Here is a 23,496-nt window from a genome sequence, read left to right as displayed (position 1 = left end):
TTATGTACTGGAATGCACAAAGCATGCAGAGTTCAAGAAAACCCTTGACAAAAGGTTTCAATTTCTTTGAAGATAAGCTTACATACCAAAGTAAGGCATTAATGTGAATCATAAAGGTTTCAAATACTTTTTATTACATTTGTGTTGTATGCAGTCATAAACATGCAATGTGCAAAACTTCTCCAAATCCAGACCGACAGATAAATGTTGACACAGGGACTGGCAGAACTATAAACGCAGGAATCATAACACTGATTTATATGATTTGCATAAGCCATGTATAACTAAATTTAATGTTTTCCTGCCGATGCCTTAAATTTCTAAAAGTGTTGTAACTAAGATTAATTATTTTTTAATAATTACAATACCATAATAAACAATCAGCTTTTATATAGAATGCATGGTTATGGACCTCCAGTCCAACAAGGCATTACACACAATTTCTAGATTTGTAAGCACTTGGCAATCACAAGTTGAGTGATATAACAGGAGACGGTGCCCTTGCCACATGGCAAAGTTACATTTGGACACAATCATAAGAATGCAAAGCTGAAACAATTCAGCCATTGCTACTGTCTAACCCATTAAACAGCAGATATTGAATCCTAAAGCCCCAATGTCCTTCTTGGCTCAAATGGTTGTGAAATGTTTTCTTTTACTGATCCATACAGATAACATCAAAGACAGATGAATTTAATTATTGTTGTGTTTAACTGAACTCTACCGCTCTCTTGGGTTAGTGGAAATTAACTGCTGAATCCAGAAATAGTTGCAAATTACTATCCATTGCCAAGTAAACTGAAATACAATATGCCTATGGTCAGGATAAGCCAACAATTCTTTCCCCAATACCAGCCTCTGTCACATCTATTTTGCAAGAATTCTCGGTGCTGCATAAATCGGTACACCACAACAGCCAGTTTGCTCCAATGTTCCCTACTACTATTAAAATACACAATTCACAAGATAAAAAGAAGAATTTGAGGGTCAGAGAACCCACAAGAAAAGCTCAACACTTAGAATTATTCATAAACAAAACAAACAGGATTTTTAAAAACTGTTTATGATTATTTCTTTTGCTGGAAAACCATCACAATGAAATTAAATAGTCTAAAAGCCTCGGGCCGTTCAGCACACATTAAGCTGAAGTTTCAACTTTGGCTCGGGGCCCTGATGTCAGAAGGGTTTCAGAGTCCTTATTCCACCCTGTGTCGGTGCCTGACACCCAAAGCAATTTTCAAGGAGATGGCCAATGATTGAAAAGATGGCATGTTCAACATCTAATTAAGGACAAGGAGTGGCCTCCCAAGGCTGAAGGGCCAATAGGTAGCCCTTCGGTACAGCAAAATCAGAGGTAAGCACTACTGATGTAAAGTAGGAGAAACACGGAAGTGCTCTCTGAAGTAACCTCAAAATGTTAAAATGAAAAGTGGCCACAGAACATCATTGTGCAAGGAGAGCCCCTCCACAGGGTGGCCTGAGGCTGCAGCCGGAGCCCCGAGATTGTTGTGACTGCTGAGGGGGGCTTAACTTTAACAATTGAACCCTGGCCCACCCGGCCTGCCACCAGAGTGTCGCCTCCATTGGTCAGATGGGTTTTGACCTGGGGGGGGGTGGGGGGGGGCCCTGCATGCAACTGGAAAATTCCAGTTGGTCTCAGGAGAGTGGCCTTAATAGGTGCTTTAATAATACCTCCGTTTCCCATCTGCAGCACACTTTGGAAAAATGCCAAAGGACGGAACATGCCAGCGAAATGACACATTGGCCAGTAGCAGAAAATATGCCGGACTGTCCTCCTCTAGTCCTGCCTCTGAACTGAATTAAAATTCAACCCATTATCTTCACTATTTGTATATGGTAACTACAGAACATTTCTTAATAACTTCTCAATGAAAATATTAGGAGGCATTGTTACCTTTTTGGAGCCACCACACACCAGAATATATGGAATACAGAGGCAGTTGCTCACAGCACCCCTTTAAGAAATATAGAAAACAACCCCTTTTCCCCATCAAAATATTTATGGCTATAAATGAAACTTGGGTTTCAAATTCTATTTGCATTGTTTATTTTTGTTGCATTATGTTTATTGAGTTAATATTTCACATCTTATAGCCTGTAAATACTCCAATTTGATTTTGAGAGATGTTAGAATTGGATAAGGTGTCAGTGTAAGGGGCTGGTAAACGCAGTAAACATTTGGGGAGATGGGTGGAACAGAACATTGAGTTCTACACTAGGGAGAACATGGTCACCGAGGAAGCTCTAGGCACCATAGAAAGCCTACCTGTCATGACAGAGCTGGATATCGAACCCACAGTGGAGGAGCTTAGCAAAGCTATTGACTCATTTGCCATGGGCAAAGCTCCAGGTGCTGATGCTATACTGCCTGAACTCATCAAGCATGGGAAACCAGCACTCCTGCAGCATCGGCACAAATTTTTCTGTCTCTGCTGGGGGAGGGGGCAGTGCCCCAGAATACACATGATGAAAAGATTGTGGCCACAGCAATTGCAACAAAAATTGAGGCATCTCCCTGCTGAGCATCATGGGAAAAGTATTTGCCCATGTTTCCCTTGTCAAACTGCAGATCCTGGCTGAATACATCTACCCCGAATCCAGGTGTGGTTTCAGAACTGGGAGATCTACAGATGACATCACCTTCTCAGTCCAGTAGCTGCAAGAGAAAATGCATGAACTGCATGTTGCCTTCATTGATCTCATCAAGACAACTGATCACGTGAGCAGAGGCAGTTTACTTAAGCTGCTGGAGAAAATAGGCTACCCATCAAAGCTGCTCAATGTGATCTCCTCTTTCCATGACAACATGATAGGTAAGGTCAGTTATAAAGGGGCAACTTCAGAACCCTTTGAGATCCAAACAGGGTTGTGTTCTGCGGCAGACATTCTTTGTCATATTCTCTTTGCTGCCATCTTGTGCCTTTGGATCATCTACTTACATAGCAGAACTGACAGAAGCTGTTCAGCCTTGCTCGCCTTAGATCCAAGACAAAGATGTCCTAAGTCTTCATCAGAGAATTGTTCTACGCTTATGACGCCACATAGCATTCCACCCAGGTGCACCTTCAGTGGCAAATGGACAGGCTTTCTCACGCCTGTTGAGAGTTTGGTTTGACCAGCCACCTCCCTGCACATTCTCAGAGGGCTGGTAAAATCAGTCCACAGTGAATCTATCACAGGTAGAAAGGTTCTTTCTCTATATTATAGCATTTGAGATAAATACTTCCATCTTTGTCATGATATGGACCATGAGAAAACACAACCAGGCACTAGCCCAGAAACCTAGTTAAAATGATACCACAGGAATGAGGTAAAGAAGCTGAGAAAATTGAAAACAAAGACAATTGAAGGATCAATGTAGATATGGTACTTTAGAGAGATAATTGATTGTCTTATAAGAGCATTTAGATTAGATATCTGTAGTCATGAAAGGTATATAAACCCAATGATTTATAATGGGTATTTGTATCCAATCCAGGAAAATTAAGCTCAGAGACTGTATACCCAATAGATCTCGGCTTCCTGGAGTCAAGTTCACTTGATTTGGATGTGTTTTGCCTTGTTCAGAGGATGAGAGTTTGAATAAGTAAAACTATGCTTATCTGCATTGTCTTACTGACATTAATTGAACTCACATAAATTTAACTGGATAGCTAACAAAAGCAGAATTTAAATAGGCTAAGAAGTTCACTCAAATCTCTCTACCATTTAGTATAATTTTATTTTGTTCCCCAGGTTCTATTGCAGTCCTCCAAAGTGTTAATTCAGGACACCAACTAATTCAGCAGCTGCTAATCATCAAAATGAAGTTGCATCACAACTAAGATTAAAGATCTTGGTAATGAATTATCATGTGATTTAAATGTGAATTATTGTGGAAACGTTTCTTCCATAAAACTGTACACAAAGATGATTGACAGCATCATGTCTTCATGAGAGGATTGCTGAGATTGTTTATCACTAACAGCTGCAGGAGAAATCCATAAACATTAATGGTATAATTCCTATCACTTGATACCCATAACCTAAGCAAAACCTGCAGATTATAGCAGACAAGTGTGCAGTGAATTTAGTATAACTGGATACTAGAAATCACAAGGCTCACTCAAAAGGTTCATTTGGCTTGAGCAGCACATTGGAGAGGTGAAATAAATCCCTGAAATATTCATATGTTAACTTAGCTAAAGAAATTTAATTGAATGATTTTGAAGTTGAAGTTTATTTAGTTCACTCAGTAATAAAGTACTTGAAGACTGTGATGGAGCTTCTACACAAAAATTACTACTGAAGTTTTTATTTCCTAATTAATACAAATTTTCCATTACTCTATTAATTTCTTCAATTCTATTATTCTCCAGCAGAGCCTTTCAGGGATTCTCTTTCTGCTAACCTTCATGTTGTATAGAGTTTCCAAGTCATACAGCAGAAATTGTGCACTCAGAGGGTTAACTTGTCCCATCTCCTGTTACAAAAATGGTCTAAATGTTTCAAATGTTAAAGAGATCTAGAAGAACAGAGCCATGTAGCCGTAGAAGTACTGTTAATGTCTCTAATGAAAAGATTGTGTTTACCGCAGTTAACTTTAAAGCTAACCATAGCTCTCTGCTCAAGCAACACTCAAAGCTCAATAGGCAAATTAATTTAATGACTCATAAAAACCATAGCAGAATGAAATATGTTTGCAACATGAAACATGTTTATGGGGACGGTGGCATGGTGGTAATGTTACTGGACTAATAATTCAGAGACCCAGGCTAATACCCAATGGACACAGGTTTACTAAATGTTCTTTAGAGAAGCAAACCTGCCAATCAGACCCACACAATGTGGTTGACTCTTTACTGTCCTCTGAAATGCCCGAGCAAGCCACTCAGTTGTATCAAACCGGTACAGGAAAGTCAAACAGAAACAAAATCGAACAGTCCGCCTTACATAGACCTAAGCACCAGAAATGGCAACAGCACAACACGTCCAATCAACCCTGAAAAATCCCCCCCTTCTAACATCTAGGCGCTTAAGCCAAAATTGGGAGAACTGTCCCACAGACCAGTCAAGCAACAGCCTGACGACATGGTCATACTCCCCGAATCATATCTTATAGCCAATGTCCCAGACACCTCTGTCACCATCCCCACAGCAGAACAGATCCACCAGAGGTGGCAACACAGTGGTATACAGTCAGAAGGGAGTTGCCCTGGGAGTCCTCAACAATGACTCTGGACCCCATGGAGATGAGGTGAAAGTGACTGCCTTTGACATAAAGGCAGCATTTGACCAAGTGTAGCATCAGGGAGCCTGAGCAAAATCGAAGTCAATGGGAATCAGGGGGAACACTTTCTGACACTCGGAGGACTGCTGGAAACCAGAAATCTGCTGAGTTCAAGTCAGATGAGGGGCTGCTGAACTCAGTCATACCTCAGTCGCTGCAGCTACAAAAGCAAGCTTGGGAACATCAGGAAGGGATGTCCACTACACTCCTCAGATTGCAAGACACAATGCAGGAGTCTGTCCACCTTCAGTCTGAGGTGATAGTGCCAGCATGCCAACGCACCGAGGTCATCACTGGTAGGATGGCAGCCACCATGGAGACCTTGGTCCAGGACATTGGTCCTGCACTGCTGCAGGAGCTGCAATCCATTGCTGAGGCACTTGCAGGCCTCCATCAGTGTCAACGCGAGGGGACGGGGCACTCTCCACTCGCTCACTCCAGTTGCTCCTTCCTCTCAAGCAGTCAGCCAGGGGCACACGGATGCCCAAAAAGAGGAGGACCAGCAGCTCGACACACCGGGGCCATCCAACGGTGACTCCATGAGTGTCCAGCCCATCCGAATCGCCTCTTCTTGTGACCCCAGCAGCTCCAGCTCCATAGGCCAAGGAGGGTGCCATTGCCACATAGCAGGACCCGGAAAGCAGGATGGGGCCCTCCAGGTCTCGGCCCTCCAGAGAACGTCTGCCTAGGTCATCACAATCAACAGGATGTAGAAGTCAGCAGGCGGCCTCCACCTAAGCTGTGGATGTAGGTGGAGCACCAAGCCATAGCAGCAGGGTTAGGAAGGTTAAGAAAATGTACTTGCACAGCCTGGGCACCTTTGAGGTGGGGCAGGCCACCATCTCTGCAGCATCTGTGACGTAAAGTTGAGGTGGGGGGGATGATTCCCCCCCCAGCAGGGCTTATAATGAAATTAGGTTCCCAACATGCAGCGGCAGGAAACTCAACCTGCCATTGACAGGTGGAACGGACAATCGCAAACTGGTTTCACGATGGCGTGCAACTGATTTTTGGCCTTCTCGCCATATTGTCCCCCCCACCTGCCATGACGCCCGCCGCCAATGGGACCAGACGATTCCACCCCTGGAATGGGTGGGTTGTCTTATGAGAAAAGATTGGACAGGATAGGTTGTATCCGCTGGAGTTTAAAAGAGGAAGAGGTGGCTTGATTGAAACATATAAGATGCTGAGGGGTCTTGTCAGGGTGGCTGTGGAAAGGATGTTTCCTCTTGTGGGAGAATCTAGAACTAGGGTCACTGTTTAAAAATAAGAGCTCGTCCATTTAAGACGGAGGTGAGGAGAATTTTATTCTCTCAGATGGTTGTAAGTCTTTGGAACTCCCTTCCTCAAAAGGTGATGGAAGCAGGGTCTTTGAATATTTTTAAGGCTGAGGTAGATAGATTCTTAATAAGCAAGGGGGCAAAAGGTTATCAGGGGTTGGCAGGAATGTGGAGTTGAGGTTGCAATCAGATCAGCCATGATCTTATTGAATGGCAGCGGATCAGGCTCGAGAGGCCAAGTGGCCGACTCCGGCTCCTAATTCGTGTGTTCATTTGACTCTTCTTCAGAGCTGAACAGAGGTAGGGATGTGATGGATTTTATGCTGTTGAAAAAGTAGGAGGGGCAGGTAGAGCAAATGAGCAGGTCAAGGATAGTTTAGAGGGCAGGAAGATTAAATGACAAAGATGACATGGAACATAAGGCAAAGGGAGTGATAATGATGGTATTAAAGACACAAAGCATTGGTCCAGAATGATGTTAATAGCAAAATAAAGGTCAGCACTGTCTGAAAGCAAAATAGAAAAACGTGTTAATAGCAGAATAACATTCAGCGCTGTCTAAAAGCAAAAACATGAGAACAAGATACACACTAGCACTTGGGAGAGAAATATTCAAAATAGAGCACAGAGGTCATGGTCTAAAATTGTTGAACTTACTGTTGAGTCCAGAAGACTGAAAAGTGCCTAAGATGAAGTTCTGTTCCTCCAGTTTGTGTTGGGCTTCACTGGAACATTGTTGCAGGCCGAGGACAGAAATGTGAGCTTGAAAGCAAGATGGTGAATTGAAATGGAATGCGACAGGAAGGCTGGGGTCATGCTAATGGGCTGAGCGAAGGTGTTCTGCAAAGCAGTCACCCAGTCTCTGCTTGGTCTCCCCAGTGTAGAGGAGACCGCATTGTGAGCAGTGAATACAGGAGACTAAATTGAAAGAAGCACAAGTAAATCGCTGCTTCACCTGGAAGGAGTGTCTGGGGCCTTGGACAGTGAAGATGGAGGAGATAAAAGGACAGGTATTACACCTCCTGCAATTGCATGGAAAGGGGATGAGGCATTGGGGGTGATAGAGGAGTGGAGCAGGGTGTTGCAGAGGGAACGGTCCCTTCCAAATGCTGACAGGGGAGGGGAGGGGAAGACGTGTTTGGTGGTGGCATCATTCTGGAGTTATCGGAAACGGTGGAGGATAATTCTTTGAATATGGAGACTGATGGAGTGGAAAGTGAGGATAAGGGGAATCCTATTGTGGTTCTGGGAGGGAGGGGAAGGGGTGAGGGAAATGTGTCAATACAGGTGAGGGCCCTGTCAACCACAGTGGGGGAGATGTCCTCTACTGAAGAAAAAGGAAGACGTCAGAAACGCCGTTGTGGAAGGTAGTATCATCAGAACAGATGCAACGAAGATGGAGAAAATGGGAGAATGAAATGGAGTCCTTACAGGAAGCAGGGTGTAAAGAGGTATAGACAAGCGAGCTGTGGCAGTCGGTGAGCTTGTAATGAATATTGTTAGACAATCTATCCCCAGGAATGGAGACAGTAAGTCAAGAAAGGGAGGAAAGTGTCAGAGACGGACCATGTGTAGGTGAGAGAATGGTGGAAATTGGAAGCAAAATTGAAGAATTTATCCAGATGAGGTGTTTTTTTATTGTTGGAGACCAATAATCTCGGTCTCAGGGAATCGCTGCAGGAGTTCCTCGAGGTACTGTCCTAGGTCCAACAATTTTCAGCTGTCTCATCAATGACCTTCCCTCCATCATAAGGTCAGAAGTGGGGATGTTCACTGATGATTGCACAATGTTCAGTACAATTCGTAACTTCTCAGACACTGAAGCAGTCCATGACTATATGCAGCAAGACAATATTCAGGCTTAAGATAAAAGAAAAATACTGCAGATGCTGGAAATCTGAAACAAAAACAGAAAATACTGGAAAAACTCAGCAGGTCTGACAGCATCTGTGGAGAGAGAAACAGAGTTTACATTTCGAGTCTTTATGACCCTTCTTCAGAGCTACAGAGAAGTAAAAATGTGATGAAATTTATACTGTTTAAGGGGGGTGGAGCAAGTGAAGCTGGATACAAGGCCAGCGATAGGTGGGGGTAAAGGAGAGGTCGATGATAACGTCATGAACAAAAGGACAAAGGAAGTGTTGATGGTAGTGGTAAGGGCTAAAAAAGATGCTGATAGTGCCATTAAGGTAAGAAAGCAGAATGTGATAATAGCAGGACAAGAGTAAGAACTCTGAAAAGATGAACAAGTAGCAGAAAGGCCCTTGTGGGGGTGGGGTGGGGGGGAGGGGGTAAAAAAAGGTTTTGAAAATGGGACAAGGGGGGATAAAAAGGGGGATAAAACAATGAATAAATCAATGGAAAAAAAATGAATAAAAATAAAAATAAGTGGATAAAAAATAAAAATGAATTTTGAAAAAAGGGATAAAAAAGCGGCATAGATAGAGGAGAGAGTTCATGGTCTGAAGTTGTTGAACTCAATGTTAAGTCCAAAAGGCTGTAAAGTGCCTAGTCGGAAGATGAGGTGCTGTTCCTCCAGTTTGCGCTGGGCTTCACTGGAACATTGCAGCAGGCAAAGGAAGGACATGTGGGCATGAGAGCAGGGTGGTGTGTTGAAATGGCAAGCGACAGGAAGGTCTGGGTCATGCTTGCGGACAGACCGAAGGTGTTCTGTAAAGCGGTCACCCAGTCTGCGCTTGGTCTCCCCAGTGTAGAGGAGAACACATTGGGAGCAGCAAATGCAGTAAACCAAATTGAAGGAGATGCAAGTGAAACGCTGCTTCACCTGAAAAGAGTGTTTGGGCCCTTGGCTGGTGTGGAGGGAGAAGGTAAAGGGGCAGGTGTTGCACCTTCTGCGATTGCATGGGAAGGTGCTGTGGGAGGGGGTTGAGGTGTAGGGGGTGATGGAGGAGTGGACCAGAGTGTCCCGGGAGAACAGTCCCGACGGAATGCCGACAGTGGGGGTGAGGGGAAGATGTGTTTGGTGGTGGTATCAAGCTGGAGTTGACAGAAAGAGCAGAGGATGATCCTTTGAACGCAGAGGCTGGTGGGGTGAAAAGTGAGGTCAAGGGGGACACTATCATGGTTCTGGGTGGGAGAGGAAGGGGTGAGGGCAAAGGCGCAGGAGATGGATCGGGCACAGTTGAGGGCCCTGTCAACCACAGTGGATGGGAAACCTCGGTTAAGGAAGAAGGAAGACATGTCCGAAGAACCGTTTTGCAAAGTTTTGCACATCGGGACAGATGTGACGGAAGCGAAGGAACTGAGAGAATGGGATGAAGTCCTTACAGGAAGCAGGGTGTGAGGAGCTGTAGTTGAAGTAGCTGTGGGAGTCAATGGGCTTGTAATGAAAATTGATGGACAGTCTATCACCAGAAATGTAGACAGAGAGGTCAAATGAGGAAATGGAAGGGAAGTGTCAGAGATGGACCACGCAAAGGTGATAGAGGGGTGGAAATTGGAAGCAAAATTGATAAATTTTTCCAGGTCTTATTATTAATATTCAGGCTTAGGTTGATAAGTGGCAAGTAACCTTCATACAAGTGCCAGGCAACGGTCTGCAACAAGAGAGGATCAAACCATCTCCCTTGACATTCATTGGCACTACCATCGCTGAAACCCACGCTATCAACATCCTGGGGCGGTTACCATTGACCAGAGACTTAACTGGACCAGCCACACAAATTCTGCTGTTACAAGAGTAGGCCAGAGGCTGGGAATCTGTGATGAATAATTCACTTCCTTACTGTCCAAAGCCTGTCCACCAACTACAAGGCATAAGCTGGGAGTGTGATTGGATATTCTCCACTTGCCTGGATGCCTGCAGTTTCAACAACTCTCAGGAAGCTCAATATCATCCAGGACAAAGCAGCCCACTTGATCAGCAGCCTATCCACCGCCTTAAACATTCGCTCCCTCACCACCGATGCACAATGGCAGCAGTGTGTACCATCTACAAGATGCACTGCAGTGACTCACCGAGGCTTCTTCAACAGCACCTAGAAGGACAAGGGCAGTGGATACATGGGGACAACGCCACCTGCAAGATCCCCTCCAAGCCACACACCATCCTGACTTGAAATTATATTGCCATTCCTTCACTGTCTCTGGGTTAAAATCTGTTAGTCCCTTCCTAACTGCACTGTGAGTGTACTTACGCCACATGGACTGCAGCGGTTCAAGAAGGCAGCTCATCACCCCCTTCTCAAAGGACAACTAGGGATGGGCAACAAATGCTGGCCTAGCCAGTCACACTCACATCCCATGAAAGAATTTTTAAAAACTGCATAACACAAAGGTGAATAATAGCTGTAAGAATGATGAATAAATTTGTGTGGGTGTGTATATACACACACTTTGTTCTTCAGATGAAAACATGCCATCTTAGAACTATGGTATCTTATGTATAAAATACTTCTCCATAAATTGGATAGATAATTCAACTAAGTGGAGCAGCATTGATTATATGAAACATAAGAATCAGCCCAGAATAAAATATGCATTTACATTCTGTTTATCATCAAGGCAAAGCAAAACTTGTGTAGTGTAAATTCAGATTTAAGGCTTGACTTAATTCTAGATAAAAGCACAATGCAACTCTCTGTTCTTTGCACTGATGGTACTTTTGTAGTCTAAATGTACCGTAAAACAGCAAATACACATGTTCTTGGAAGGAAGCACTTCTCACTGAAATGTGTACACAGTTTTTGAGTGATTCATATTTGTGCAGATTTTAACAATCATGTAGTGGACACTTCCAAAGCAAAATGGGTGAATATGAATTTAACATATATGGGGAATACAAGAAATTGACTCTTGAGTTAGGACACCACCAGAGTTAGAAAACAGAATGACCTTTCAATATATGTAATGCTTATGATAGACTAATTCTTCTTGCTATAGAGCAGATTGCATATGCACAAATTGTGCGAGCAATTATACAGTGCCAGCACACGCCGTGGCATTACAACTCATGACAGTCAATATTTAAAGAGCATCACATCAGCACTTCACAGTATATGGAGACAACAGACTAATCTAATGCAAGACAACATCTTAAAAAGGGTTCACGGGAAAGGTCACATCCAAGAAGAGGGAGCATAATGACAATGTAACAGAGTTGGCTTCATGGGTGGGAGAAGGTGAAATCAGCACGAAAATTATGGTAAGAGCATTACACTGACCAAATATTGCACACATTTATTGTTGAAAGCTAACAATTATTTTTTGTAGTTAGCTGAGATAACAAACCCATGAGTAAGTGATTTTTAGTTTATCCGACACACTGTAGGAAATAATTCCCAACCGGTAGCATGAACCGAATTTGTTCTCCCATGCAACAGCAGTCTGTAAGTTACATTTTACGATCATTATCCAGGGTAATAAACATCCTTTGGCAACTAAATTCACAACTACTTAATGCTAACATACATTAAATTTGTGCCTTTTTTATATTCTTTACCAGGTGGATGAAATATGCACTTTCTAAAATAAGTACCAAGCATCTATTTACATATATATACCTTGGTCTCATTTACCTGATAACTCTGGGTTTCTACGCTGGACAACGAGCTAGTAATCATAGGGATATCCTCATCCAAAATGAAAACCTGCAGTTTGGCATCTATCTCAGCCAACTGTTGTTGATCCATGGGTTCTGGAGTATATCCTTCCCTTTCCGCCACAGATAATGCCCAGGGAACTGAAATGTCCTATAGAAAAATAAAATTATCATTTTAAACTTGCAAGCAGGGATGAAAACTAATTTCTACAGCTGAAAGCCGGAGCAGAAGCAGCAACCAGATGGCAATAAAATCTATTCTATGCAGCAACGATATTAGAAAATTTAACGTTAAAATGTAGGAAAGCAGATAAGATGGTAATCAATCATGTGGAGGGTCAACAGATTAATAAGAAGAGAGTATTCAGGAAGCATCAGTAACAATATAACAGAGTTGGTTTCATGGGTGGGAGAAAAGATAGCATTGGAATTCTGTGTTAACTTTTTAGATTGCTAGTAAGGTACTATTGTCCCAACTGCAACAAATTCAACAACTGTCAAATTTCTTAACTTTGTTATAGATAATGTGCTTGTGTGAAAAAAAGGGAATTCAATATTCAGAAGATCGAGAACAATCACAAAACCTGGAAACAAAAGTTTCAGTAAATTCTTCAAGTAATAGGTATGTTTAAAGTGCATCTTTATCAGTGCCCATGTTTAAAGCACAATGAACGCATACAGTTCTGTGGCATGAGTTCAGCATTGGTGGAATAGTTTCCCTGTTACAATAGTGGGAGTTGAGAAGAATAACTGAAGAATTCACTTAAAATATTGTTTTTAAATAAACTACTAGCCAAAACTGATGATTATGTTACAGTGACATTGAAAGTTATGTTACGAGCTTCATTTTTGAGCTATTCCTTTTGTTACACACAGAAAAAGCAGCATACTTTGATTTTTAATTTTTTAACAATTGAATGATTGTGATGCACAGCCATTTCTCAGTCCTAATACGAGTTTATATATATCTTTATACATGTAGCTTTTTCCTCATTATTCCCTGAGCCAAAGCAGGGTGGGGACAGTACATAATAATTCCTAACTATTGGTACCTATTCCAACCCCTTTCAGGCTAATGCAAATAGTGCCTCGTTTGACCTAAAATTCATAGCTTATCCTTCACCAAGGCTGCATATATTCACCTTCACAATATTATCTACTTTCACCCCTACTTCAACACCATTACCATCAAAATCCTTCAAAAATTCCAGCTATTTCAAAATCGGTCTGCCCACATTAATTCTGTGCCCGACAGACTGAAACCTTCATTGACTTCCTGCTCTCTAATACATGAAATATCAGTCCCTTCTTCATCTACAAATCAAATTCATGGAATGGATTCACTTGCCTTGTCAACCTAACTCAGTCTAATGATCCTATGCCATGCCCTTCAACCCTCTGACTCTGGCCTCTTGTACATCCTCTTCACCTTCCATTGGTATCAAAGACTTCAGCCAACTCAGTCCGACACTATAGAACTTCACTGCCTGGTTACTTCTCATCAACCTTTAAAAGCCTCAGTAAAACCTTTCTGTTCAATCATGTTTTCAATCAGCTCTCCTAGCTGTCCCACTAATATTCAGTGTCTTCATTTTTGCACATTTAATTCCTTGGACCATTTTCCACATCTTTTGGGATAATTAAGTATTGTTGTTAATATTATTGTTGATATATTGCTGTTATAAATGAAATAAACAAAGAGAAAACTTAACCATATCTGTACAAATCAAGCTATTTAATGCAGCTGGATCTGTGAATCCAATGGAAAAGCCAGACATGAATTGGAGTTTGTGCCGTGGTGGTCAACTCTGGGTTAAGCATTGCCCTGTGTGGCTCAGGAGCCCCACTCTGGCATGGTAGTCTCTGCCACATTTGCTGCAGAGGAAGTCAGTGGGCTCAGAAGCGCAAGATTCACTGGCCTCTGTTTTCTGAGCCTTCTTCTCAGCCAGCTCAGTTTTTTGTTTCTGCTCGCCTCTTCCAATTCCCTTCCAAACAATCAGCCTCCAGAGGTCACGGCCTTCAGTGACTGCCTCCCAGTTGCCCGTGTCAATGTCCGCCATCTTCATCCCACTTTCAGGTGTCCTTGCAGCGGAGGGATGGGTGCCCAGGAGGTCATGACCCAGTGGCCAGTTCACCATGCAGAAGTTCTTTGGGTATACGGTCATCATTCATCCAACGAACATGGCCAAGCTATCGCAGACATCATTAGCTTAGCAATGAGTGTAAACTGAATGGAGTTAGCACACTCCAGGGTCTCTGAGCTTGTGACCTTGTCCTGCCCAGAAATGCCAAGGGTATGCCTGAGACAACCTATTCTCATGCCTAGCATTCTCACGCCTAGCATACATTGTCCAGGTTTCACTACTGTAGAAGAATGCTGAGGATGCAGGCTTGGTAGACTCACAGTTGCTGTTCTCAGTCAGGTTGCTGTTGTTCCACACTCTCTTACTCAGCTTGGACATAACAATTGCAGTTTTTGTGTGTGTCGATTTCAGCATGAAGTGACAGGTTGCTTGCGATTGTGGAGCCTAGATATGTGAAGATATCAAAAACCTCCAGCATCACATTGTCAATATTGATAGATGGCGGTGTGGCAACATCCTGGACCATGACATTTATCTTCCTGATGCTATCAAACCAAACTCTTTACAGGCGTGAGAGAGTCTGTCCATTTGCTGCAGAAGGTGGTCCTTGGTATGGAATGTTAGTGCGGCATCATCAGTGTAGAACACCTCTCTAATGAGGATTGACACACCTTTGTCTTGGATCTCAAGCAAGCAAGGTTGAACAGCTTTCCATCAGCTCTGGTATGTAAGTAAACACCCTTTGTAGATGACCTGAAGGCATATGACACCAGCAAAGAGATGAATATCCCAAAGGGTGTCGGTCCCAGAACACAACCTGCTTGACCCCACTATGGATCTCAAAGGGTTCCGATGTTGCCCTGTCACAGCTGACCTCGTCCATCATGTTGTCATGGAAAGGAGGTCACATTGAGCAGCTTCAGAGAGCAGCAGCTTAAACAAGCTGCACATGCTCACGTGGTTGAATGCCTTGTGTCAGGTTGATGATGGCAATATACAGTGGTCTCCTTTGTTCACTCTTACATTTCTCTTACAGCTGCTCGGTTGAATTGATCATGTTACTTGTAGATCTTCCAGTTCTGAAAAACACTGGGATTTGGGATAGATGCGTTCAGCCAGGGTCTGCAGACTGACATGGACAAATACTTTTCCCATGATGTTCAAAAGGGAGATGCCTCAATAGTAGTTGCAATCGCTGCGGTCACCCTTGTTCTTGTACAGGGTAAAAATCTTTGCATCATGCATATCCTGGGGCACTGCCCCCACCCTCCAGCAGAGACAGAGAAGTTTGTGCCAATGCTGTGGGAGTGCTGATTTCCCATGCTTGATGAGTTCAGGCAGTATAGCATCAGCACCTGGAGCTTTGCCCATGGCAAGCGAGTCAATAACTTTGCTAAGCTCCTCCACTGTGGGTTTGATATCCAGCTCTGTCATGCAAGCAGGCTTTCTATGGTGTCTAGAGCTTCCTCGGTGACCATGTTCTCCCTAGAATACAACTCAACGTAGTTTTCCACCCGTCTCTCCAACTGTTTATTGCAGTCAGTGATGACCATCCCATCTTTGCTTTCAATGGAGCGGTTTTCTTTGCTGTTAAGCCTGATGCTTTTTTGATCCCTTCATAAATGCCACGAATATTCTACATTGAAGGATATGTAGATATCTTGACAAAGCTGTAACCAGTAGTCATTGGCATACTGCCAAGCACTCTGTTGGCCTTTACCTCGAGCAGCACTTAGTGCATTCAGAGTCTTCTTGCTCAAATTCCTCTTGTAATAAATGAGAGTGGACTGTTTAGTTTCAACGAGTGATGTCAGCCTCGAAGCAGTCAGTATTTTTCCCCTCTTATTTCCAATATGTTCAGAGTGCGGTATTGTAGATGGAGTCTCAAAACATGTTTCATTTCACTTCTGCATTTTCTGTGGGGGAATGCTGGAGAGGAAGTGTTGGTTTTTATCTGGGTAGGCAGTATGGCTGACATTGATATGACGATGACATTTCTGCTTTGAATGAAAAAACTTCAAGCATGGTGCACCCCAGGGAATGATCTGTATCACAATCAGGGCTGTAGTTGCTGTGTGTGTTGAGAGTGCTGTTCAGAGAGTTACGTCTGATATGGTCAGATCCAGCTGATGCCAATGCCCCGATCTTGGATGTCTCCGAGCCACCTTGTGACATGCTTTGTTCTGAAAGATTATGTTAGTTATGCAAAGCTCGCGTTAGTAGTAAAGCTCAAGTAGTCTCTGTCCGTTCTCACTTATATTTCCCAGGCCATGAAGTCCAAGGCAGGAGGGCCATTCTTCATGTTCTGTGCCCGGTCATGCACTGAATTCCCCCAGTAGGTAAAGATGTTCTGACTTAGGGATTCTATTGATAACAGTGTCAAGTTCCTCACAGAACTGGTCTTCCACCTCAGTGGTGCAGCACAGTACTGGAGCATAGATGCATATGAGGTTATCGGGCCCTATTTGAGTTGAGAAACAGATGGATAGAATATGTTTTGAACAATTTGTGGGGTAGGGGGGTTCTAGCATCGAGATTAGCAAATTCCTAACTACACCTTGCTCACGTGTTTCCTCTGAATTCTTCTCCTACCGGATATACATGTAATGTTTTTCTTTCAGCGATCTGTTCTCAGCGAGCCTGGTCTCTTGTAGGGATGTTATGTCGATGTTCAGCCTATCAAGATCCATGTTGATCACAGCTGTCTTGCACATATTATCAACCAGCTGCAAGTTGTCTGTCAATCCTGTGCACGTAGTCCTGACATCCCAACTTGCCAATTAAAAAGTTGGCATCTCCTTTCTTTTCATCGTTTTGTATGTTTGCCTGATGCGATGGATTCCGTCCACTTGTTGAGCAGAGACTCTAACCCCCAAGCACCCATTGAAGCAAATGGACTGTGGCAGGTCAGCACCTTACTAGTTGGGGGCTGCCCAACTTGAGGTGGACAGTGGCTGACCAGTGGGACACAATGGTCCCTCCTACAATGGAGACAGCCCGTTGCACCCGTTCTCTACACCAAGTGAGTTGGGCTTATTACTCGTAACTGCTGTCTCCCTCATTGTGTTAACACTCTGCAGTGAAACGGGAGTGCCCTCTCCAGGATACGAGACAGGGCAAAATTTATGGAGACCCTGAGCTGCCCAAAAGTCTGCCTCTCGACCTCCCAAGTTGAATCCAATGGAATGCAAAGCATACGTTTGGCACCAGCTTGGTTACAGGGGTTGCCAGAAAGATATTTAGACATCAGTCTGTCTTTGGGCTCCACTCTTCCAAGGTATCCCAGTTTCCGTGTGTCATCACATGCAGCCACAGCTGAGGACTTGTCAATGGAGAGACTGTGCACTGACAGGGAGAGACTTAAACATTTGGTTGTCTTTTTTGCACTGCTGCTAACCAGTGGCGTAGGCTAAAAATAAGAAGCAACTCCCACACAAAAGCTGAAAGCATGCTAACTTTCTTCACCCACCACCAGATGCATCACAATGACTTGTTGAACACGCAGTCATGACTTAAGGACATAACAATGTTTAAAAATAAAACTCAGAAGAAATAATCCCTTGCTCTTCCATTTACAGCAGCTAATATAAAAATCATCTGCTATAAAATATATTATGTATGTGTACTCCTCTGACGCTGTGATAGAAGTAGTGATGTGTTCAATCCTCCATTCACCAACATAAGCAAAGATCTTGTCAGCCTTGTTAATGGTGAAGCCACTTGAGGGGACGTAATGTTAAGGTGTTTTGATGCAAAGGGTGACAACACTGAAGAATGTAGCTGCCAAGCAGAAAAAGAAAAACAACCAGCAAAAGATGTATTTGCTAATGAAGAGTCTTTGGTGAAATGCACCAACAAAAATAAATTTAGAAGCAGCTGAGTAAAACCACATCTGGTAAGATATGATCCTTCCTTATCCACCTGCTCTGGCTTAAGCAAATGAAGAGAAAAGCAGTGTCTGGAAGAAACATATCAGTAATGTTGGATTACATCCAAAACATGCTTCTTTGAAAGTTTCCCAGACCTAATTCTATTCCTTCACTGGCTAACTACTTTGATCAATTTTTCAATTTGCAATACTTCATCTTTGTTGTCATTAAATACCATTTGCAATTTATCTGCCAAGCTCAACAACAAACCTAAATGCTGGTAATAAAAATTGTGAGTGCATCTTTGGTCCTTCCTACCTTGAGGTTATCAGCAAATTTAACAAACTTAAAATGGGTTTCTGGGTCCGGGTCACTCATAATAGATAAGAAATACAGCCCAAGCCATGATCCATGCAGTCCACTGCTAAGCATCTTCATCAGTCTGATACCATGGCCTCCTCTCCATTTCCTATTTTTATAATCCAATTTCTTTTCAATCTTACGTTCTCATAGAATTATAGAACGATACAATGCAGAAAGATGCTATTCAGCCATTCTGCCTATGCCAACACTTTGAAAGAGATATCAAATTAGTCCAACTTTCCTGTTCTTTCCCCAAAATTTCAACTTCAAATATTTATCCATTGAATGTGTTTGACAGTACATTTGTCGAGGAAGACTATCACCATCCATGACATCAACAGAGTGCCTTGGTTTAAGAGAAGTGAGCAGGATGAAGGTGCACAGGAGGGGGGCCCAAAGAAAAACTGGCGCATTTCTGCTCCTGATTGTTATCAAAAAGACTGGCACAATGGGAAGTGTTCAGTGAAGACAGCATCCGACTTAGCTATGACGCCCTCCAATGGTTATGAATCCACCTAAAAATCACTTCTAATACTCACACGTAAAGAATGACTATTTTGCTTCGGTACCAGAGGACAACATTGAATCATCTCATTAAAAAAAATCAAGATTAGCTTTGCTACAGAGGAATGCAAAACTTTATTGTATTGAACAACTGGTCTTACTTCATTGCTCGCTGTCTCAACATCAACATTCTTCAATAGTTCTGCTAGTCTTTTTTTCTCGTCATCAGTCAGCAGCACTGGGTTCTTTGCTTCTTTTGCCAACTGCAAACATTCGTAATCAGTTATTAACAACCAAAAATGGAAAAATCCATTATCAACAGAAACCTGTTTACAAAGTACATAGGTAAGTCAAAGACAAATGTGTGATGAAAGTGAAATTGGGCACATGCAATGAGCCAACAATTGATCTAACACCTATATACATCAAGACAATGAGGTACTGTTGCAGTCAACAGGTTGTGGTGAGATCAAAATAATTCCACATACCTCAATGTTCTTCTTAATAAAATCTTTAACTTTGATCCTACTTTGGGGGAACATTTGGTTCCTTGCGTCTTTGCTTTGGACATTTTTAGTGTTGGCTTCTGAAGGCAATTTGCCTTCTGATGTCAACTTAACTCCTTCACCACTATCTTGGTAGTCTGACAAGAAAACAATACGGTTGTTAGAATTTATTGAACAGATTGCTGTCACATGCTGAACTGCTTCAACTCAATGAACAAAATAATATATCACATCCTTTTCCAACCCTGGCTGATAGATGAGTAACCAGTTTGCCAATAAATTTCAGGTTTTGAACCAGATGCTGTAAGCGGCAAGGAAACAAACTACTTAAAAAGGAAAAATGATTTGCTCCACAAAAAAGTCACTTGAAACATTATTTCTACAAAATGTGTTTTGCCTCAATAAATGCAAATTAAGCTCTGCAATTTCGGAATGGGGCACATGACTTTAGTGTGATGATAATTAAAAATTGACTGCATTTTAAATAGATCAGTTTTTATGTTTGGGTCAGAAACTCCACACAAAGTGGAGAGGCATATTAGTAAATGGAACTCCTTCTTTGCATCAAACACAGTAACAACTCTTCATAGTGTCTTTAAGGTAGAAAAATGTCTCAAGGCATTTGGCAGAGAGGTCATTTTAAAAAAAGGCTCAGACAAAGAAGGGGATATTGGTCAAAAATTTGATCATAGAGGTGGCTATTAAGAAGGTCATTAAAAGAACTGGAGATGTAGAGGTGGCAGGATTTAGGGAGGGAATTTCAGAAAGTGGATCTCGACAATTGAGGGCACACTGCCAACAGAAGAATGAAGGGGGGAGGATTGCAGAGGAGGCCAGAATTGGAGAGTTTGCAGGGGGAAGAAGTGGGAGCTAGAGATGGTAAGAAAGTGACAAGTAGTCGTGGTAAGGCCATGAAGAGGTTTAAACTTAATAGGGAGATCAGAAGCTAAAGACAAGAATGGTTGGTGAGTGGAAATTTAGCAATGAGTAATAAGCCAAATTTAGTTAATTTAGTTTAATGATGCATGAACGTTTATCTAATAACACCATAATATATTCAAGTTCAATGAAGTGTTTGACAAGAGAGAAACAGAAAACAAATTTGATGATTTAGGGAAGGCTAATGTCAATGAGACCATCCACAGTAAACTGGGCAACTCTGTTAATGGGTAAAATGAGCCAAATAAGATGATCATTGGGTGATGTTCAAAATAGAATTGAACATGATACGTAATCAGTTTATACCTCTAAAGGACAAGGGTTCAACTTGCCAAAAAAAGACAGTCATGGAAATTAAAGAGATAAGAAACAATCTAAAATTGAAAGAAAAAGCATACAAAAGTGCAAAAACTAGCACAGATCCTGGAAAATGCAAAAGATGCAAAGAACAGCAAAGGTAACAAAACAGATATTAAGAGATACTAAAAAGGAGTATGAAAGGAAACTTGCAGAGGATATCAAAATCAAAATCAAAGAGCTTTGTCAGGAAGACATAATAATTCTCAAAATGTTATTGTAATTTATTGTAAAATAGAATAATAGTGGGATGTTTCCATGTGTCTATATGTGTGTTTAAGTATGAGACTTAATTGAATTAGTCTGGGTGCTTTGATGTAAGAAGAGAAGTTAGGTTTGAAATGTTAATTAGGCAAACATGGGGAAGTTTAGAAACATAGGGGTCAAGGGAACATTTGCATTTTTAAATAAAACCAGACTAGATTGTTTTCAAAAGAGGGAGTGAAATGTGTCACCTAACCAGGTGAAGTTTAAAAACAGTGTTTTTACTTTTCCCAAATACTACTGGAAAAACTTAGTGCTATGAGAGGTTTTTATTATCAGGAAGATAAAGTGCAAAGACACAGTGAAATAATGGGTATTTGCATTCAAAGAGGGAAATATGTATAAAGGAGCGAAGGCTGTTTGTAAGGGAAGCCATTTTAATATCTTACAAGTGAAAATGCCTTCAGCATCAATACCTCAAGCTGCTGTCTTCAAAGTTAAGAAAAAACACTTTGAATTCGACTTGTTCAGGGTATCATGTTTCTTTGCCTGGGTCTTTTAAAATCTGTCTGTCATACTGTTGCCTTAATAAAAGTGTAACTGGGAGTTAGATTGATTAAGGGAATTTAGAGGCTATCATAGTAGTAATTTGCAGGTCTATGTATGTATTTAAAAATAATTTCTCTTATTAATAAATGTTTAATCTTGATTTGTAAAACCTATATGGCTTGATGCTCTTATTACTACTGAATTCAAGGTACGCATCTCAAAATTTATACAAATTGCAAAACAAGTTGTGGCATTTGTTTCAAGTTTTCCTTTGGGGTTTGAACAACTCAGCATTTACCTGGCTGTGTCATAACAAAGATTGGGGGCTCTTTGCGGGATATATTTGAAATTCCTTGATTGGATTGGAGTTGATGATTCTTGAGGTTATGAGTATGAAAAGCACTTTGAATTCAGGAGTTGGTGTGAGGTGGTGAGGCTGCAACATGGCTTTGGCAGTTGCTCAGACTTGTCAGGGAGTTGAAGTTATAACTTTGGTTGGTTTACAAAAGGTAACTAAAGTTAAGTTACTGGAATTGGTGGATAAACTACAATTGGGATCACTTGCATGGGCTAAGAAAGCAGGTATAATTGAAGGTATTGCACAGAATTTAAAGTTGGAAGTGATACCTGACATTAGTGAGTCACAGCTGGAGGTAGTGAAGCTTCAGTTAGAAATGAAGAGGCTTGAATTTGAACAAGCAAAGTAAATGATGAAAACTTGAGTTAGAGGCCTGAGAAAAAGAAAAAAGGAAGAGCATTTCAAAAGGAACAGGCAGAAAGGCAGGAGGGAAAAAGAAAACAAGAAAGGGAATTAGAAATAGTGACGTTAGAAAGGGAGGAAAGAGAAAAAGGGAGAGAGAGAGAGAATTCCAGCTTAAAATGCAGGCAGTTAAAAAAGAGACGCCAGTAGGTGAGGAAGGACTTATTTCCAGACCAGAACCCAGTGGGGAGATGTTTAAATTTGTACAAGCTCTTCCAAAGTTTGAGGAAAAAGATGTTGAAGCATTTTTTATTTCATTTGAGAAGATAGCTAAACAGATGAAATGGCCACAGGAAAACTGGACATTGTTGTTGTCACAATCCAGGTTGGTGGTTAGAGCACATGAGGTTTACACTTCACTGTCAAAAGAAATGTCAGTGAACTATGATGTGGTTAAAAGAAAAGGTTTTTTTGAGTGCATATAAGTTGGTTCCTGAGGCATATAGGTAGAAATTTAAGAATATGAGAAAACAGCCTGGGCAAACTTATATTGAATTTGAAAGAGTAAAACAGAGTAATTTTGACCGGTGGATACGGGCATTAAAGATACAGACAACATATGCAGCTCTTAGAGAAGTCATTCTTTTGGAAGAATTTGAAGTTTCTATTCCTTCAGTTGTAAGAACTCATGTGGAGGAACAGAGAATTGAAACGCTAAGTCAAGCAGCAGATGTATGTGATGATTATGAGTTAGTTCGAAGGACGAAACCTTTTTTTTGTCACTCTTTTAAATCAGAAAAGGATAGAAAGTGGGAAGGCGAAAGAAAGGTAGGTAGTCAGGGAAGAGGAGTAGGTGGAAATTTACAGGAAGTTTCCCCTAAGAATAAAAAGGAAGCTGCTGAGGGTAGAGGTGACATTTGAAAATTGAGGTGTTTTCATTGTAATGACGTTGGACACACAAAGTCAGTGTGCTGGAAATTACAGGGAAAATCTGTTGGAATTATAGGGGTGCAGAAAAGTTCTGGAAGTAAGAGTACTGTGGGTTCTGAGGTTCAGGTACAGGAAAAACTAGTGGTTTGTGTACAGGTAAAACAGGGAGAATCAGTGATAGGTGAAGAAGTGGGAATGTGTTCACAATATACCCAAGAGAATTCGGAGGAGCAGGTTGCAGAAATGTTTAGAGATTTTGCATGTGAAGGGAAAGTCTTTCCTTGTGTACAGGGTGGAGTAGGTAAATATGTTAAAATTTTAAGAGACACAGAGGCTAGTCAATCCTTAATGTTGGTGGGAC

At 41.8% G+C, this 23,496-nt stretch overlaps 1 protein-coding gene across 1 annotated transcript in view; it reads right to left on the bottom strand.

Moving 5' to 3' along the window:
• fsip1 (fibrous sheath interacting protein 1) overlaps positions 1-23,496 on the bottom strand; it is a 395,544-nt gene that overhangs the window by 325,252 nt on the left and 46,796 nt on the right. Inside the window, exons 8-10 of the mRNA XM_078563243.1 lie at positions 19,439-19,593; positions 19,112-19,213; positions 12,108-12,281 (exon numbers count right to left, since the gene is read on the bottom strand). Of these exons, the coding sequence (XP_078419369.1) occupies positions 12,108-12,281; positions 19,112-19,213; positions 19,439-19,593 (431 nt within the window). The remainder of the gene's footprint in view (positions 1-12,107; positions 12,282-19,111; positions 19,214-19,438; positions 19,594-23,496) is intronic.

The sequence above is a fragment of the Cetorhinus maximus genome, chromosome 18 (genome assembly GCF_964194155.1).
Source record: "Cetorhinus maximus chromosome 18, sCetMax3.hap1.1, whole genome shotgun sequence".
Taxonomy (NCBI): domain Eukaryota; kingdom Metazoa; phylum Chordata; class Chondrichthyes; order Lamniformes; family Cetorhinidae; genus Cetorhinus; species Cetorhinus maximus.
This window is presented reverse-complemented; position numbering and strand designations above follow the sequence as displayed.